Genomic DNA, 21,664 nt, shown 5'->3' on the forward strand with positions numbered 1-21,664 from the left:
GAAACGTCTTCCGACTTTACTTCCCCGGGCCTGCTATTGCCGATACGCGTCCGTGTTATTCAGCTTCGATACGACGGCGACGTGGATAATCAATAAATGCTCAAAAATAAACGTTTATTCTACAGATTTATAGTCGTATCGTAACGTTCTTCGAGCCGCATTATAATACGAGAACTCCGTCCGACTCGTCTCGTTATAATATATCACGAGTATTATAGGCTCATCTATAATGGGACACCGCACTCTACCGCGCACCGCGTACCGCGTACCGCGTACTGTGTAGTGCGTACTGTGTACTGTGAACTGCGGCGCGATACACGGGAGGCTCCGCGATGTATCGCGCTGTTGGATAATGAATTAGTAAATAAAAATGTAGAAACTGCGTCGGATCCGTTCCGGCTGGCGGGCGATGGAGCCGGTCACTCGCCGTACAGAAATGTACGGACTCGAGCGAGCAAAAACTGTCTTCGCGAGATACTCGCCGCGCAGGGTTGCCGCGCGCTAGCCGAGGAAGGAAGAAGTCCACCCGCGCTTCGGGTGTACCGAACTCGCGTTACTTCACTATCCCGCAAAGAACGGATACAAATGGTTGAATTTATTGCCGAATAATCGATTGTCCACTACGCTACGTTCGGGTTCGCTTTTTGTCTAATTGGAACGTAAGGAGAGTCAAATATATCTAACAACCTAGAATATATTGATTTCGGATCAATTATTCATATTTAAACTTGTGAACGACGTCATAGATTGCCCTTTACTAACGAGTTCTTTTGAATATCTTATACCCGACAGGACAAGACTTCAAACCACATTCAATTTGTCGATTTCCCGAACAAATTGGAGAAAAATGTTTTTTTTTTCTATAGAGCGTGTCATTATTATTTTTACGTTCTCTCCGGTCAGACATTTTTCATCTTTCGTATACTAAAAAAGAATATTTCTTTTTGACGTTGATGTGACGTTATGTGTTAGCAAATACATAATAATATATTCATGCTTTTTTATTTTATTCTTTTGAAACATGTTTTAGAAATGCGTTTTTTAATTATTTGTTTATTTAACATTTTTTTTTAATTTTTTAAATTTCTTATTTTTTAATATTCCTAATTTTATTTTAATTTTTTAAAAAGTAGGTATATATAATATATTCTTATATATTCTCGTGACTTTTTTTATAAACTGAGTATACATAATACTATAATATACCTAATTGTAGAATAACTTATATCATCCATCGTTAAAAATGTACATTGACTTTTTTCAGAATTTTAGTTTATATAATTCTCATATTCTGTATACATTTTTGTAAAAACTGTTGTTATTTTCCCAAATAAATAAAAAAATCTTAAACTTACCGATCACCTTAGTAAAAGTATACGATTTGTATATTTCTCCTCAAACTGTCTTTTTTTGGATGATCAATAAATTATTGTTATCCGGGATTCCTTTCAGACCTCTCCGATAAAAAATTTCACTTCCTATTAATATCATAACTTTCCTGTCCTCACCCTTCACCTGTATATGAAATTTCGAAAAAAATATTGTAACTATCGAATTAAGTTGTAAATATGCTGTAGATAGGTATATTAGATACCAACGTACAAACTCCTTACAAAAATGTGTAAATGTAAAAATAAATAAAACAAAACAATGCACGACACTGCTGGATAGAACACCCAGTACCGCCGAGAAAAAAGCCACAAAAGAAGAAGAAAAAGTAAAAATATACATTTGTTGGGTGTATAATAAAAACAATGTGTGCACCTATTATGATACGCTTGAAACACACACATAAATTCGTTTATACAACAAAAAAAACTCAATCGGTCTTTTGATGTTTGAGAATCTTTGTTTCTAATACTTAAAACGTATGACTGTATGTTTTTTAAATAAATAAAAATAAAATAAGATATTACAACAGAGATGAAGAACACCTAAGAGAAGGTAATATAGAAGTCTAGGCATCTACAGGGCTTATGACCTGTCAATGGCTGGTTTAAGTGGCCACTTTACACACTGTGTAACATTCACCATTCTGCCAATATTTGAACATCTATATTCCTTCTCTTAGGTGTTCTTCATCTCTGTTGTAATATGTTAATATAAGCAGCTCAAAATATTGTTAATAAAATAAGGTTTTGATAATATTTCAAAACATGTACCAAATAATAGTTTTCCAAAATATGTTTCTATTAAAACAACCGCAAGAAGGCGCCGTCTGAATGAAATTCAGCGAAGGAATAAAGCCGACATATTATAGTCGTGCGCGAGTTGATTCGATGGAAGAGGAATAAATACCCACTGAACACATCAGCGTGTGGCAGCCCTGCCAGAAATACCTCCGTTCTCCGTGTGGCGAAAACTTGATACAAAAAAACAGTCGGAAACAGAAAGAATCGGCTCCTATATCGGTCAGTCCGTGTCTAGCGCTCGTTCCGTGTGTCGGTCGCTGGCAGTTTCAGGTTCGTCGTCGGGGACAAGCTCTCCCTCGCGCGGAACACCCCCGCCCCCGTCGCGTCGCGTCAGCGGGAACAGCTCGGCGCGAGTGACGTCGAGTGACGTAAAGTGAACACTTGTAATATTACACTGCTACGGGTATTTATCGAAGCGGATCATAATTCCTTCCGAAAAAGAACGCGGTTCTGCGTGTGCAACAGAACCGGAACCGGAACCCTGGAGTGTTTTCGGGTAAAAACCCCGAATGAGGAAATCGAACGGAGATAAGTTCGCCTCGTTCGCCTACCAGTTTTGAGGTCCCGGGTTCGATTCCCAACAGCAACATTTCGTCATGCGTGAACTAGCACCTGAAGTGTGAGACCGATCACCTTAACTTAGTTCTCGTCATTCTGGATAACTTTCATGGCGCCAGTTTCTCCCGACACGCCTTACGGCCGTAGAGCGTAGAGCGCACAGGCAGTCGGGGGTCGGGAGTCGGGAGTCGGGAGTCGGGAGTCGGGAGTCGGGAGTCGGGAGTCGGGAGTCGGGAGTCGGGAGTCGGGAGTCGGGAGTCGGGAGTCGGGAGTCGGGAGTCGGGAGTCGGGAGTCGGGAGTCGGGAGTCGGGAGTCGGGAGTCGGGAGTCGGGAGTCGGGAGTCGGGAGTCGGGAGTCGGGAGTCGGGAGTCGGGAGTCGGGAGTCGGGAGTCGGTCCCCCGTTTGCTATAATATAGAATGTTAGCTACGCACAGGAGCTGGATTTCAAACCGCGGTGCACCATCAGGCGCGTCTTCGATGGGACGATGATGATAAAGAAATATATGAAGTTTTCTACCCTTTCTACATTTCTGTATATGGAACATTATTTTCTCATGTTACTATTACAATATGTTTCATTTGTAAATGGACAAACGCCACTACTCTGTAATAAAAAAATAACTGATAGGTAATTACGTTTCTCACTACTTTTAAAAGACCACTATTTCACCGTCGCGCGTCGACGGGCACCGCAATATCGATCAACTTAGAACACAAAACTATGCTAATTACTTCTTTTTTTAAATACGTAAAAAATATATTGCATCATTATTCGTAATAAGCATTTACTCACCATAAAGAAATGTTTTTAAAGATTTTTTTTTTCAAAAGGAACAACCCGCTTAGCCTCTATTTTAGAAACGAATTATAGACCCTGAGACTAATAGAGTCAAGTTTTCGTTGAATTTTTTCTCGCAACTGGGGGAATAGAACCCGCGACGCCAGTTTCACAGCTGACTCCGACCGACAGCGCTACGACGCGACGCGGCGCGGCGCGACGCCTGTTATTTCGAAGTGAATAATATTCTATCGTCTCGGCCTTCTTATCCGCATTTTATCGTCATTCTTCTTTCTGCATATCCCTAATGGTGCATAGGGCGCTGCATCGATAGGTAAACCGAATGCCGCGTAGTTTGATCATCCGTGAGGTAATCAGTCTTACGCTTCAGGTGCCAGGACGGGAACGATGAAATACCGCAGTTCGAAAACCCTTTAAAATCAATATTTTACGTCCACCTTGACAGGAATCGAACCCGGGACCTCGAGAATGGTAGGTGAAAGATTCAACCGCGACACCATGAGGCGGACTTATCTCCACACGATTTATTTTTCGGGATTTTTACCCGAGAGCGACCGTCGAGTCGAAAACATTCGTCTCGGGTTCCGGTTCGATAGGACCAGTTCTGCTCGCGAAATATTCAACACGCAACTGTATTTTTTATCCGCCCGGACGTAGAAAGTCCTACAATACGTAGGGATAATAAATAAACTAAAATGGTCCCACGAGTGTGTATCGTGTCCACAATATGAATAAGGAAGACCGGAAAAGGCTTTTGTCGAGTCAAACATTCGAAAAGATTTTTCTCATCATAGGCGATGACGCATTTTATGGGCTTTACGAGTACACCGACCGTAAATAGATTATGTTCGGAATAGTACGTACGGTCGATACTGTAACGTGTGTTGATTATATTTAGCGATCTACAGCCGCGCGTTTGTCAATCTGTAGAAATGAAATTCCATGTCCGATCAAACACCGAATCAATATTAAATTACTAAACGTCGATAAAAAAAGACGGCAGGTAAAATCGGCCACGAGCCACGGTGAACTAATCTCACCCACGCCCGCTTTACAATTTGTTCAAACACTCCCGAAGTACATATGTTTGAGTAGCTTTGTCAATATTGAATCTCATTCAACGTCAAGACTGAAGACTCCGCTGCAACACTAAAGGCAGTCGATGATGTCATGTTTACATTACGGAGCATTCACATAACTCACTGAAAATTCAAAACGTTCTGCGAATCTACCATCGGTGACTGCTCACAAGTGGCAGTACCTTGGAGTTATAATGTGTTATCGCTTATAGAGCTACCCATATGCACAAACAATTATCTCGGACTATCAATCGCGAAGTCATTCGAGTCAGTCGAAGCCCTACCTACATTATTTTGTTACAAATTTTAGCAAACTGACTTCGCGATTGATAGTCCGAGATAATTGTTGTGTGATAACTGTTATTTTAACTCGAAGAATGATTAGTAAAACAACAACTTCTAGCCGAAATTCGACTTCCTTCATTACAGTCTCCTTCGAGAGTGATACATAAATTTCAACGCTTCTCTAACATTTCGATGAATTTTTGTGAAATTTCGGCAATCACTTCTTCATTTGAGCCAAATCTCTTTCCCAGGAGCACCTTTTTAAGGTTTGCAAAAAGCCTACAGTCGCTGGGGCCTTTTTTATCTTCATTTGGGGTAGTTTTTCCGTGTCAATTAGTTCATTGGATAGTTTTACCTTTCCCGGGGAAATCAACGAATAAAGCAGTTTACATATGTACATGAAAAAAAAACCTTTTGCAAACGGTAAATTTTGGAGTACCCCAAGGATCCATTTTGGGTCCAATATTATATATTTTATACATTGATGTTTTGTCACTGTACAATTTCAAGGGAAAAATTATTATGTATGCCGACGACATTGGACTATTCTATAAAAATCAAACAGACGTATTAACAAACAATGACATAAACAAAGACCTTACTATGTTGACTAAATGGACAAACACAAACTTACTTACACTTCATTAAAAAAAATGCAATATTATCCATTTTGAAACTAGAAAAAAATGTCATAAAGTAGATGCTTACATAAATAATGAACGACTTACTGAAATTGAACATGTTAAATACTTAGGACTAACAATAGACAGACAATGAAAATGGAAAATTCATATCAACAATTTAATTAGCAAAGTGGCTACATTATCGAGTCTTTTTTTAAAAATCAAAAATTTTATCCCAAAAACGGAAAAAATTCTAATGTATGAAGCCTATGTAAAAACTAAAATATGTTATACGCAACTATTATGGGGAGCAGGATATCAAAATGACATAAACAGACTACAAAGACAACAAAATAAAATATTAAAGTTAGTATATGACCTTCTCTATTTAACTGCAACTAGAGAACTTTTTCAACAAAATAAGCAATTAAATATAACTGAACTCTTTCAACTAGAATCATTAAAATGTATCCATAAATTAGCCACTAATGTAATTGTAGACGAATAACTAAAACTAGTAAAAAATTGTAGTCAACATGGACATAATACGAGAATATCAGACAAATACCATATACAAATTTCTAAAACAAGACAAGGACAATCAAGACTAATGAACCAGGGACTGAAATTATACAATAAACTACCAGGCAAAACTAAACAAAAGACTCGGACAAACTTTTCAAAAGATGTAAAAAATATTATTTTGAACAACAGGGTATAAATGAAAAATGTATATATTATTTTATGTAAAATGAATGTTATAATCCGTAAGGGTTTATAAATAAATTTTCAAATAAAAAAAAATAAAATTTAAAAATTTAAAAAAATACGGAGGCCGAAACCTCACCCGCTGACATTTGCGATTTTGGTCGCCTCGGGTGGCTTTCGCCGGTTGCTGTTCACTCGGCTGATTGCCAAGAACGAACAATCATCTCAATTTACGATCGGCTAGTACAATTTTGTGGACTTTTTTGTTTTCTGGAACGACTGCCGAATCCGGGCGACCGGAGCGTTCGCCAAAATCGGTGTCTGTTCGGCTGCGTTTAAAATCGGCAAATCATTTCGGTACCATTTGTCTAGATAGGGTAGAGTCCAAACGACACTCGTCGAGCCATTGCTTCGCTCGAACGGATTTCCTCCCCATTTTTCATTTATTTGATTTATTTATAAATTCGAAAAATCACATAAGCAAAATTACAGACAAATATTCTACCTAAACACTAAGGATAAATCAAGCGAGCAAAAGAGTATAGAAGGGAATAGCGGAATACTTGAGAGGATCCATCGGTTCCTATATAGGCGATGCCTGTTCTAAGGAACCGATATGTTGCGGCAAAAAAATATATAATATAGGCTCCTATTTGCAAAAGTGTACACAGATATATATATATTTTTAAAATCTTTGTGTGTGTTGTGAAATAAATTTATAATGCACGTATATAAGCATGAATGTAATATATAAGTATGTACCTACGTACCTACGTATATAATAAAATAAATATGTCGATAAAATATTAAAGAGCGATGCTTAATCAACACACGAAATTCAGATTTTTCCATTGTTTTGAAAATTACAAAATCAGCGTCACTAAAACCACTGAACCAGTCAAATTTGTGGCGGTGGCGGTGGCAGTGCCAACTATACGAGTATGTCATCCTGCGAATAAATGGTAAAATTTCTATTTTTATTATCGCAGGGTTATTCCAATTTATATTTCTAGAGTGCTTCTTTCATTGTTGTAATAAGGAAATTTTCACGTTAAATAACAATTATAAAGAGCATAGCCAATCGCAGCGACGAAAGCGTCCGTTACACGTCTTTTGTTAATTAAACCCAACCAAAATTTGCAAACCTTTTGTTCTATGCAAATCTCTCTATGAGCTCTCTCCGCAGACGGTCCGTTGCGCGTTGTCAGTCCGGGGGCAGTGCACACGCGAGTATATGTAGGTAACTATTAGTTGTCTCTTGTCTCTTGTCCAGTGCCGGCTGATGTTTTCCTGATGTGCCGATTCAATTGGGAATTTCATTTGTTTAACATTATCCGCACAGGGCACTCCGTCGATTCATCAGTTAAGATGTACCTTTAACGCGGGCAAGATGATCAGTCTTACGCTTTCAACGTTAATTGTAATTGTTTAATTTACTTTAAATGTTTTTTTATTGTTTGTATGTTGATATGCCATGTATGTTATATGTTGATATGCCATGTATGTTATATGTTGATATGCCATGTATGTTTAAATGGTGTTTTTCTAATGTATAGTATATATCTATTTAGGGTGATATGTATGTTGTTAAAGTGTTACGCATATATTCGTCCCGAGACAATACGGGACATCGGTTCCATGGAGTTGGGATTCGTGTCACAATAAATGTTACATTAATATATCGCGACTAAAATAAAAAACCGTAAAAAATATATGTATTCTGCATAATTTATCATATAACGTTTCGTGTGAAATCTGCAGGGAAAATCGTAACCTTAGAATACCACGAGGTGGATAAAAGGTAATCAGGGACGCTAATAAAGATATCACTTATCGCTATTAAATAAGTATTGTTGATAATATTATCGGCATCTCAGCACGCAGACTTCAAATCTTTTATCTTCCCCGTACGCGAGGCGCGACATACGATACGCTGAACATTCCAACTCCAGAGATGTTCAACGCTCACGTCCGAGTATCGTTGTTTGATCATTCGATTTTGCTTATTGTTTCTTATTTCATAGCTGTCGAGTCAAACACGCGTGTCCAGGATTCTGGTTCTGGTTCTATTTCACAAACAGATTTGCATTCTTCATCCGCCCGAACACAGGCAGAAAATAACAATAACGAACATATTTTGAGTTGCGTTTACGGGTATACATAGGTACAGCGGGATGGGGTCCCCGAGAGCGACAAATTCGCTCTCACTAATTGAAGGCTGTTGTTGTAACGACCGATTGCTACGTTTCAGTGTTACCGAAGCTGAAATTGCGCCACGAGATCGCCCGCGCCGTCGGCCATTGCGCTCGTGCCGGCGCGGTGCCGCATACCGTGGCGGCGATCACTAGCTACCATTACTCATTATCATCACTCATTGCGTCCGAAGTGTGTCGACAGTAGACACTCGACTCGGTACTGCGATAGCGCATAATGAAGAGGGAATGAAATTACCTTCTGCCAGATTTATTCCGTTTCACCGGCGTGCCGAGCGTACTGGCTCAGCTTGGCACGTCGAGTGGTACCGAAACTTAAACCCTCAAACTTCCGAGTTTCGACAGGAGGTGAGAGCTCGAGGAGAATACGAGCGTAGCTGACATTGAATTCCGGGAACGGACGCACCAGCCTAAGGGGATGCGGCGGCGGACCCGGATCGGACGCGCGCTGCGGACGCCTCGGAAGAGCCTCGACCCGAGTCGCCTCTTCTTCGAACCCGAGCGTCCTTCGCAGCATTGCGGAAGCGTCCGACGATTATTGCAAATTTTCTCTTTCCGAATGGCAGCGGTTTCCAAAAAAATATTAAAGCTCTGGCGCATCCTCCGAAGTCAGGTTCGTGTCATCGACGCGCACCGCCGACGACGATCGGCAGTGGACGCCCGGGACGCGGACGTCGAGAACCCGATGCCCCGTAAAGTAGGCGAGCGTGCCCGAGCTGTCGGAAGTCGGGAGTCGGGCGTCGGCAGTCATCGCTCATTCGCAGCATTTTATGGTCTAGCCGATTGTATCGCCTTTGCTTAAAATATTGTAAAAGAAACATTTTCAATGAGTTAAAATTTAAATACATATATCGCGAACGTGAGTCGATCGATTTTAAACCTGCGGATAAAATTAAATTATGTGAAGATGTGAACAAAAATCCATTTTTTCGAGCATAAGACTAGACTAGACTTCGCGGTACTATTTCATAAAACGACGAAAATAAAATATCGAGAAGGAAATTTTAAAAACCATTTATGTATATTTTCAAGCGGCTTTGAAAAAAAACTTGACGTTTAATGAGCCTTAAAATATTGTATCGTTTATATGTCTTAAACAAATGTTCGCTATTCAATGAAGATTGTGGTTTTATTGGTTTTATTTTTAAACAATTTAATCGGTTTGTAATACTTAATAAATTCCAACACCTAGGAAAATTGTTCCGATACACGCTTCACGCATAATGAAAGTTTTTCGTGTGTAGAAATGTGCACGCAATGAAGTATAGAAGTAGAACGATTAAATTAATAATTAGTTCCTCATATTTCTAACTTGTCGAATGTGAGTTTGGAAATTGAACAATGTAAATAAAATACGCGGGAGTGCCACAACTCGATTCATATTATCGAGCGCAGCCACTCGGTTTCACAAAATCAACTTCGAAATATTCGGGTTGATTATGAGAACGCGAAAACATGCATTTTTGAAAATTTAGTAAAAATGACGACATTGGACTATTCTTTAAAAACCAAACAGACGTATAAACAAACAATGACATAAACGAAGACCTTATTATGTTCACTAAATGGACAAACACAAACTTACTTACACTTAATGAAAAAAAAAGCAATATTATCCATTTTGCATCTAGAAAAAGATGACATAAAGTAGATGGTTACATAAATAATAAATGATTTACTGAAATTGAACATGTTAAATACTTAAGACTAACAATAGACAGACAATTGACATGGACAATTCATATCAACAATTTAATTATCAAAGTGGCGACATTATCGAGTCTTTTTTTAAAATAAAAAACTTTGTTCCAATAAAGGAAAAAGTTTTAACGTGTGAAGCCTATGTAAAAACTAAAATATGTTTTATGCAACTACTATGGGGAACAGGAAATCAAAATGATATAAACAGACTACAAAGACAGCAAAATAAAATATTAAAGTTAGTAAATGACCTATCCTATCTAACAGCAACTAAATAACTTTTTAAACAAACTTAACAATCAAACGTAACTGAACTCTTTAAACAAGAATCCTTAAAATTTATTCATAAATTAGCCACCGATGTAATTGTAGACGAAGAATTAAAACGTGAAAAAAACTGTAGTAAACATGAACACAATACGATAATATCAGAAAAATATCATATACAACATTTTAAAACGAGAAAAGGACAATCGAGACTAATAAACCATGGACTGAAATTATACAATAAACTACCAGACAAAACCAAACTAAAAACTCAGACAACCTTTACGAAAGATGTTAATAATATTATTACTAACAGTAGAATGTGAATTTAAAAAGTAAAAATATTTTGTTAAATGTATGTTAACCCGTAAGGGTTTTTTATCAATGAAAAATTTAAATAAAAAATAAATAAAGTAACGACGTGTTTCTAATTTTCGCAAAGCGCGTCATCGCGCTTGCACCTTCGTTTCTCAATGGCCAAAAAGTTCGTTCGTGACGGACGAGAGTCCGATTATTATTACCATTACATTGTGCTCTTTTTCCTTTCGGCTGCGTCGCGGAGAGCATTATCGCTACTCATACTCGCGCTGAGCGGAGCAGAACTGTCCGAAAATGTTTCCAATAATAAATACACGTTCACCGACAAGCCTCGATCATCAATCGAGCGATCGATCTCGTACGCTTAAGGTCCTGTATGAGAATTCTTCGAGCGATTGGTCCAAAATTTTCCGGAATCGAGATATGTGTAAAAATCAAACAGGTATAAATGAATGAAAAAATAGCGTCGTATGATTATGGAACGGGTAGATGGTAGATGTTTCGCCAAACGTTACGAGTATCCTTCGGTGGGTTCCGCGACGCAGCGCGCGCCGCGCACGAGCGACGCGGCGGCGGCGTCGGGCCGCGATAGCCGACATCAACTACTAGGGAAACATTCCGCCATTTCTTAATGGCACAAAAACAGCTAGAATGCTTTTCGAGTAGTGTACATTGTGAAAGGCGCTATAATGGACTTTTTTCCTCGTTTCGAGCGCTCGATAATACAAGTCGTATAAAACAACCTAAAAATATCCGAAGTGAAAGTAATCTCTTATGTATTTCCCTTTCAATTTGGCGACCGCCATATCGGAGGTGCCATTTTCCATAACGCGGCGGCTGCACGGCCCACCGGACGAAGGTACGCGTCGCGCGTCGTTTCTCACCTCCGCGTGACGGCGTTACCGCGTGACCGCGTGACGGCGTGACCGCGAGTGCGCGCACCGGCTCGGGGTGGGTCACGAACGATGCGTTTATTGCGGATAATTTCACCTATTGCGACGATCAGTCTTACGGTTCGGGACTGCGAAATATTCTAGAATAGTGAGAACGAAAGCGCGGATTCGATTGTTGTTACAAATCTGTTAGGTGCCTAGCTCCTCACCTATATAAAAATGCAATATTAAAGTTTGCCGATACGGGATATTGGCGTGACGATTTACTAATTTTCACTCCCGAAGCTGGTCTGTCTGTGAATTGAAAATAACGATTACGTTCCTCTCTCCTCAGTGACATGGATCAGGAAATATTGTGAAGTGCCGACAAGTGAGATATTGCCATCGGCCGCGAAGTGAAGTGATCTTCAGCGTACCCGCGCGGGAGGCAGGGCAGCGTTCTCCAGCGACACGCGGCACGCGGCACGCGGCACGCTGCATCGAGGGAACAGCGGGGCGAGATGGCCAACGTACGCGCCTGTCGTAAGTCATTATATCAGTTTCACATTCCATACTTTAACATGCCCCAGTACCCTACCCTAACTTCACTTGTACTATCGAACAGCTCTTCGATCGAAAAATCCCACAGACAATATTTGGTCGAGCCGCGGTTTCTTAATGTCTATTTAAATTGGTCTCCAGTATAATTTTTTCACGCAGTCAGGTAAGTCATTGTAGTGTTTAAGTCCATTGTATAGTATTTTTGACTGTCACGCATTTGTCCTCGCTTTTAATGCGGTAGTGTTGTCGCTGTTAGTATTTTTGTTACAGTCGTGTCATCGTCTCGTATGTTATAAACAAAAAAATACTGACAGCGACAACACTACCGTATTAAAAGCGAGGAAAAATGCGTATTATGCGTATCCAGATTAACGGACCTTAACTATAAAACTTCTTGTCATAAACATAATATACTTAGTCTTGAGGATCGTCGTTTGTTATTAGATATGGGGATTTTACATGACATTCTTAATGGACGTCTTGATAGTCCTGTTCTGGTTTCTGAGTTGGCCCTTAACGTACCTGGCTACCGCACCCGTCACACGAATCTATCTCTTTTCCATGTACCCACAGTTCGCACCAACTATGCACAGAACTCTCCTCTGATTCGCTTGACGCATAATTATAATTTATTTTTCAATAACATAGACATATTTAACTGCAGTAAACTCACTTTTAAAACCAAAATTAAAAAACTATTATTTGAAAAAAGTTATGTTTCGTTATAAAAAAATTATATTTTTACATTATAAATTTAAATTGTTTTTATTCACTCATATCAAATACACACTTACCCTGTCCCTAAACCTACCCTCACACCCGTATACAATCACACACATATTCACATACCTACCAAAACCACACTCCACTTTTTTACACACGCATCCTCACACAAAAAATAACTCGCACACATGCACTTCTATGAATTATATCTAACTGAATTGGATTTTGGATTTATTTTATGTTTTTTTTTTATAATGTTGTGTATATTTTTTTATATTGCTGTTGTTTTTCTTAATAAACAAAAATTAAATTAAATTAAATTAAAATTATAAAACTATAAGAAAAGCTTCCTGACATAATTAACACTAACCGTATTCTGAAAATCAAAATGTATGGATATCAAATTTTAAATTTTGTGTTTTTATTTATTTATTTACATTATTTTTATTAGTGTTAAATTTTCTAAATTTTTACAATTGTTTAATTTCTTATTTATTGTATTATTTTGTTTTGCATTTTTTGTTTCTTTTATATAATATTTTGTAAACTTGCCAAACACAACAGCCAGACTCTTTTTTGGAAAGTTCAACAAGTGTTCCATTTTTTATAAATGTATGTATTTTATTTTTTTATGCTAATAAAGGTTTTTATTTAAAAAATAAAAAAACGTTTCAACGTAAGTCGAATTTAGATCTCATTCGAGTGGCAATCGATTCGGTAATTTATTTATATATCAACGGTTTAAAGAACCTTTTACAATAAACTTTTTTACAGAAATAATCACAGCAGTGAACAATTCATCGTGTTATATATAATATGAAATTTAGTAGAATAATTAAAACCTTACAACTTAGTGAAAGTAAATTTTTTTAAAACAACAAAAAAGTAAAAAAGAAACAACATATCTAAGATGACAAATAAAAGTTACAATTAACGTAAGAAAATCTTATGTTCTAAATATAAAAGTAAAGTTGAGAATAATTTAACATAAACATAATGTGGGTAGTATTTAACTAGGTAATAATAAAAAAGAAAATAATGCCACTTTAATACTAAATTAAAAATACGTTTTTTGGAGCAATGTGAAAACTTAAATAATCCAAATAACATCTTTATTTTATCAGTTGGTATGAATAAATCCACCAATGTATAATTTATATTTGAAACAAACAAAAATACGTATCCAAGAAAACAAAGTTAAATATTATAATATGTTTTAAAATAAATTCATTACTTTTTTAAAAAATAACGAGTGAGATTACATTTTAATGCATTAACAGAGTTTGTATTAAAAATATCAAATATTTGTTCAAACTTATTTCCATACCTTTGTATCTTGGATAGAGGTGAATGCATTTCGATGTTGGTTCGAGAATTGTTACAAAAATAATTCTCTACTTCTAGTGCACCTACAGGTATTCGAATTTGAATTAGTTCAAGTAGAGCAGGGCTGTCATATAATGATTTCATTATTTCAAATAAGAATAACAAATCAGCCATAACTCTTCGGTCTGACAATTCAAGTAAACGCATTTATGGCTTCTACGGGTATTTTAAATTTATGATTTATAAAACGCCAGAATTTATTTTGTACCCTTTCAATAACATGAGAATGAATTTCATAATAGGGTGACTAAACCGAAGACTTTTATTCAAGTCTACTCCTTACTAATGTGCAATACAATTGTTTTACAGTGAATACATCTTTAAAATTTGATGCTACTCTCAAAACAAATCCGAGCATTTTCATTCCATCATTAGCGATTTGATTAATATGAAAGGTACTCTGAACTTTTATTTGAGACACTCAAATCAAATCGACACTATTAAAAAAAAAAACATTTTTATCGAGTTTTTACGTCTACAAAAGGTTATACTTTGACATTTACCTATATTTAACTGAAGTTTATTTAAATTACACCAATTGTACAATTTATTTATACTCTCCTGAAGAGTATAACAATCAGTTTCATTTTTTATAATCTTATATATTTTTCAGTCGTCAGCAAACAGTAGAATATTATCATCTACGAAAATTTTTATTACGTCATTTACGAAAATACTAAACAAAATCGGTCCTAAGTGGGATCCTTAAGGAAGCCCACTCGTCGCCAAGGACTATTATGACATAAAATCATTAACTTTCACTATCACATATCTACCAGTTAAATAACTTTTAAACCAATTGAGCACATTAACAAATCTAATTTTTTTACCAAAATTTTATGACAAACCTTGTCAAAATCAGTGTAAATGTAATCTACTTGACATTTCTGATTTAAAGCATTAATTGTCTAATTTTCGTAAATAATTGAATTTGTCAGAATCGATTTGCCGAGAGTAAAACCATGTTAAACTGGTGATATTGCATGTCTTATTTGTAAAATTATTTTGTCAAGTACAAGGCTTTCGAATAGTTTTGAAATAATCGATTGAACGCGAATAAGTTTTTAATAATTTTTTGTGTCATATTTGTTACCCTTTTTAAATATTGGGGTCAAATAACTCATTTTCCATAGATTCGGAAATAGGCCTTAAAAATAAAACAAAGAAAGGAGCGGCAGCTACATAATACGTAGAGATTTATCGATAAAGTTTATACCGTGTTTAAATACTTATTTTGTATTGTTTTGTATTTGTAATGTCATTACATATATTTTGTGTAATTCCATAATTGAAGACACATGTGAAATGGAATCGACTTATATCTACAAATTGTGTATTTCCAAGTATGTGTCTTTTTAATTGCCTACCTTTTAAGAAGCGCGCACATTTAAATGATTTACATGAACACTTTTTGTAAGTCTCGAATAAAGTTATTTTGAAAATAAAACTTCGTTGGTAATGTTACGCAATTTTATTATTTTACAAAAACCCTACTACAATTTCGGAAGAGCACTCCTCCCATTTGCGGTACTATATTAGTTTCTGCAGAATCTATACAAAACACAAACAAATGAATCAGCGATGGAACCCAAATAAGGGTCGACATTTCACTTATCAGAGGTGTTAGCAAATATAATATATAGATGTGGATAGTTGCCTCGAGTACAGTTACGGAAACTGGATCGGCGAGGAGAAGAATGTTGGATTGAGTTCTTAAAATCGAGCACATAAGTAGATGTTGCAATCATCAAAACCGAGATTGGATATGCGAGGCGAGAAGACATCCATCAACCGATGCGGGTCTTTGTCTACGGGGGTGGCGGGGGTGGTGAGAGAAGCGAGGGAGGTCCAGTCAGTACCACAGGGGGAACATTGTCAATAAAGGCGAGGGGCGATTAAATGTGAGAAATTGTTCTGAGAACTTAGATTTTTTAAATTTGTTCTTATAAAAAATAAAACTGCGTAAAACTAATAACAAAATTTTATTTTCATAATAATTTCTAACGAAGTGTTAAAAAATGAATGCCGATTCAATTAATAATATCGAGTAAAAGATTATCAAATATTTTAATGGACTGCATATAATTTTGAGTTTCCTTCATCGGCATCGATAAGATTTTATCGACAAATATTGATTTATTTTACATAAACGGCATAAATTGCCTTTGACATATGACGGTTTATATAAACTGGTAAACTCGCATTATTATAATCTGTAACGATAGTTACAAGTAAATACATGTAAGATACTAAAGACATGTACATAAATATGAAAAAGCAAAAACCTTTTTCAACAAAGAGAAATCTCCAAATGACCGATATTGCGAGAAAAAAATGAACTCATTTTATAACTATCAAGTCCAGAAACAAATATTCTAGTAACTTTAAAAAAATTCAAGTTCAATATAGGCATTTCAAAACGCTTATTCCTGCTTTTCATAAAGGTGGACCATAATTTATTCAATAACGTTTGGTGCTTATTATTGCAAAATACTGCATATTCCTTTGAAGCATTGGATAGGTGGTATTTTTAAAAATAATTTTGTAATTTTAATTTAATAATAATTATTATTAATAATTAATTTTAAAAATTGTCCTAGCTTTAATTTTATTTAGTTGTATTTTATTTGATTAGTACCTGTATTTATCATAAGAAATTGTTTTTACCATTTTTGGAATAGACTGCATAAGTCAGTCAATAAATGAATAAATAGTCAATAATGAAATTTCACTAAATAAATGTCGATTTAACCAATAAAATATTGCTTAAGACCATAGCAGAATCATAAATTTCAAAACTGACTGAAAATAATACACTTCTGACCGTGTTATTTATCGCATTGTACCATTAAACTTGTTGACATATCGTTCGCTACTCTAGATTCTTCCCTTTGCAACTAAACTGCGCAAATGATAACACGAAAATACATTAAAGCATCATAAAGCCGGCGAGCGGCGATTGAACACGGAAATTGACAACAAAATTCAAGAATTGTACCGATTGCCAAATCTAGAAGACTCACTCTTTCGTTCGAAGCTCGAATTAGATCGGACGCGCGTTCGCGGGTAGCGGGTAGCGGGTAGCGGGTAGCGGGTAGCGGGTAGCGGGTAGCGGGTAGCGGGTAGCGGGTAGCGGGTAGCGGGTAGCGGCCGTAGCGGGTAGCGGGTAGCGGCCGTAGCGGGTACAATGAACGCTGTCGCAGGCGCAGTAGGTTCAGTTCAGTTCGGTAGTATCGCTTAATCGAAACGCGAATTTAGAGCGAGTTAAATTCTCACACCGTCATCGTTACAAATCTTATTGAAAGTTTCGTATCGAGGTTAAGTTGACTGCGAATTTCCTTACTCTTATTGCAATAACGTAATCGATAAACTGCATAGTAACAACTACGTAGATACAAATAAACTCAATTTGAATAATATCCCGGTTCAGTCACATCCAACTGAACGATCCGAAGAGATAGTGCGCCGGCGCCGTGCCGGGCCTCGCTTTATTTCTTACTAACGTCTTCCACTCGTTTCGTTACTTTCCGTGTCCGTTCCGTCTCGAGAGGTGGGCCGGCGGCAGCGGCTGTCCTTCCATCTTTTCGGCGGTCGTCCTCGAGATCTGTTTCCTCGAGACGGAGGTCCACCGCCAATCGGAATCTCGTTTTCTGCCGTTCTCACCTTTCTACGACATCCTCGACTTCGCGTATCCTTCGGATTTCCGTGTTTCGTATTCCGCCACGCCACGAAGGGTAATAATTGTAACGATGTTGTGCGATCTCCAACAAAAATAGAACTTTTCACAAAAATTTCTCTTTTTAGGCTAACGAAGTCGAGAGATAGACACTCGCGTCACACGCGGCTAACTCCCGACATACAATATTATAGTAGCGGGCGCGCATACGAGTACTGCACCGACACTCGCGCAAACTACAGATATGCACTCAACAACTTAAGTCATTACATATCTCTTTCGATTTACCAATTTACAGTCATAAGGGTCCCGTTGAATTTCAGGAGGCAGGAAGAAAATTGATAGAGTTATTCACAAATCATAATTTCTATGAATATAATTTAACTAAAAACTGGAAAAACAATGTACTTGATCCTTTTTTAGTAATTTAACGACCGAAGTCATTCGCTATAGCTTTCTTCTAGTAAAGGAGGATGTTTTTCACCTATCGTTGGAGATTGTCGATCACAGATATATTTGCTGCTCATTTTACTAACAACACAGAACCGAGAAGAAGATTTCGTAAAGCCAACTATGATGTAATCAATAAGCAGTTAACAAATATAAACTGGGCTCAACCCTATGCTGGTTTAACTGTAGAAGATACAGGCTCTTACTTATTAGATTTTCTTATACCAAGTTTATATTAAGAAATAACTAAACCCGGTTTAATTATTTAAAACGAATATTAAAAAAAGCTTAAACAATTCACAAGTTATTTCATGCTTAATTTTTTTAAACAGTCAACACTGATATGTGCGCGTGCGCAGTAACTTTTATAACAACGCAAACAAACGTCAAAGTCAAATCGAGAGTACTGTCAGTGTAATCGAGAACATGGGAAAAACCGTTAGAAAAAGAAATCAAAATTAGGAAGAAGAGAAGTTCAAAACGAATTCTATAGTTTATTCGTGTTTCTTTTTTTATCAAAATTAATTAAAACACATACAAACATATAACATTTCAGATTCTATTTAAAAAAATAATAAAAAATCACTTGAATCGCATTGTGAAGGTCACAGGGCTTCGAGATTGTTTAAAATTGAAAAAAAAACTGATAAACTATTTATTTTGATTACCGAAAAATATGACTTTTGACAGATCGCGTGCTTATTCCAGCGTTATACCACATAATGTGCAGGTATAAGTTTCTATGGTCGCTATCCCAGATTAAAACCGGGTTTAACTCTATGCGAGGTTTATAAGTAACACTTTTTGCTATACCATCATTATTCTACTACTATTCTCAAACTTAATTTTATACCTGATTTATGAGTAAGGCTCACAGTTACTAGTTTTTATGATTTGCTTAGTAAAGTAATAAATACGCATATTCCCCTTTATACAATAATCCAATAATCCAATAGCAATTCTTTCCCATTTAGTTCAGTGATGTTCTGTTGAAATGAATCAAGGAAAAGAATAAGGCTCACTCGAAATGGAAAAAATATGCTAATCCGCTCAATTATGACGAATTTGCATTGTTGCGTAAACGACAAAGGTTATTATAAGAAGGTTACTTCAAAAAGTACATTAGATCGTTGCAAGACAATGTAAAAAAGAATCCAAAACAGCTGTGGTCCAAATATTTTGAATATAAAGATACAAAATATGAGGAAAGTCAGTCAATTTGTCTTGGATTCAATGACTTTTTCAGTTCTGTTTTTAGCAAATCTGCTGACACATATCCCGTAACCAATCTCGACCCTCCATACTGCAATGATGGTGGAGTAATTAACAATATCCAAACTACGAAAAGTGAGGTCTGTAAACTTTTGTCAATGTTGAATGCTAACTGGGGTGCTGGTAGTGATGGAGTACCTCCATATTCTATTGTACAATGCGCAAAATCACTATGTTTCCCTCCAAATCTGATATTTAATATTTCTCTCAAACGGGAATATTTCGAAAAAAATGTTTATAAAAGCATTTACCTCAACAATATTTGATTATGTCCAATTTTAGTTAATGGAATTCCTCCACATCTGCACAGTTTTCTCAAAGGCAAATCAACCGCATCCAACTTATTTAAGTTACGAACTTTGTACTTCGTTTTTTTTATTATTTATTATATTTATTTTTATTTAAGAAGGTAAAACACGAACAGAAAAATAAAAAATAATGAAACCCACTAAACCTAGATTGATTCTGATTGACCTGTGATTCTAGATATAATAACTTACTTGTGAAAACCACATAAAAAAATATAGTGAACCAGGCATACAGAAACTTAGGTTTTGTTATCCGCACTTGCCAAGTTTTTAATGATATTGGTAGTATCAAATTGATTTACTTCGCTTACGTTCGCAGTCTCCTCGAATATGCCTCCTCTGTGTGGTCTCCTCAGTATTCCACACACAAGGTAAGGATTGAAAATATTCAGTAAACATTTTCGAGACATCTCAATTGGAGATCCAGATATACGGACCTTAACTATAAAACTTCTTGTCATAAACATAATATACTTAGTCTTGAGGATCGTCATTTGATATATTATATTCACATACCTACCAAAACCACACTCCATTCACTTACTCACGCATCCTCACACACAAAAACTCGCGCACATGCACTTCTACGTGTATTAATATCTAACTGAACTGGATTTTTATGATGGTTTTAATGTGGAAAACTGATTCGGCTTTATTCGGTTGTTTTTCTGAATCAACAAAATCTTTCGTAGATACGCACGTCAGCATCATCACGCCCCTCCTTGTCCACGTCTGTCGGTCTGACGGTCTGACGGTCGCCCGCCACAGTGTGACGGTGAAAACCGCCTTTCCGGTCGATATTTCTTCTCGAACTTCCCGGGAATCGAACAGCTCGAGGAAGCGTCGTGGGCGAACGAGCCGACCACCGCGTGTATTATATTCCTCCTAGATTTCCTTCTTCGAGATTTTCACCAGAGAGTAGTCATCTGAGGCTGCTGACGGCGCGTGCTCTGTGTCCTGTCAGCCCGTTTGTTTTATATCGTGAGTGAGATTCGCGCCTTTGTTACAATCAGTGTCCTGACGAAGGACCGGCCGGTACGTCTCGATACCGGTAGACATATTATAAAAGTCAGTACCCGAGTGGTTTTTTCATGCCTTTTTCGAGAAAACGATATGATAGATTTTGAAGTACATCGAAGTTTTTCGGCCTTTTTTCACTAAACCTGTCTGTTTATAAGTAACGAGTGCAAGTATAATTACAGTATACAATGTACAGCGAGTCACTCGACAGGCGTGTATGGGTACACACGTACACAGGTACACACACTATGCAGTAGGTAGGTAGGTTGTCAGGCACAAAAACTGTGAATCTCACTGTCCGGATTCAATGTCAAGGCTATTATTTTGTTAACAGTTCCTAACATAATTACATATCACAAATAACTCCTAGCAGACCTACCAGAAAGACAGCATTCGAATATTCCTCCAGCTATTTCATCACCAGTTCCCCAGGTCAGGTTTTAGTTCTTAATCATTTCTTTTGTAATTTCATTTCATTCATTCATATTTTGTTATCAAACTTCTTTTATTTCAAGTGGGTTCTAATTTTTCATATCATTGTATGATTAGGATTTTAACGAGATAATTACAATATTGCAGTCCATCACCATTTCCAACATGGGAGGTGAGGTGATCAGTCCTACGCTTCTGGTACCAGTCCTGGGAATATTGT

The 21,664-nt window shown here is 36.9% G+C and overlaps 1 protein-coding gene across 12 annotated transcripts in view; it reads left to right on the top strand.

Moving 5' to 3' along the window:
- The first annotated feature begins 2,414 nt into the window (after positions 1-2,414).
- Positions 2,415-21,664, top strand: part of LOC148275635 (scavenger receptor class B member 1-like) — a 169,881-nt gene continuing 150,631 nt past the window's right edge. The window contains exons 1-2 of one of the 12 annotated variants that reach the window (XM_088235422.1): positions 2,415-2,688; positions 11,972-12,159. In XM_088235422.1, coding sequence (XP_088091548.1) covers positions 12,138-12,159 — 22 coding nt within the window. In that variant the 5' untranslated portion in view covers positions 2,415-2,688; positions 11,972-12,137. Of the gene's footprint in view, positions 2,689-11,091; positions 11,187-11,830; positions 12,160-21,664 lie in introns of those variants that run through there. The other 11 variants (XM_088235418.1, XM_088235419.1, XM_088235420.1 and 8 more) reach the window with 11 other exon arrangements.

The sequence above is a fragment of the Micrasema longulum genome, unplaced genomic scaffold (genome assembly GCF_059751315.1).
Source record: "Micrasema longulum isolate JH-2025_06_02 unplaced genomic scaffold, ASM5975131v1 h1tg001372l, whole genome shotgun sequence".
Classification (NCBI taxonomy): domain Eukaryota; kingdom Metazoa; phylum Arthropoda; class Insecta; order Trichoptera; family Brachycentridae; genus Micrasema; species Micrasema longulum.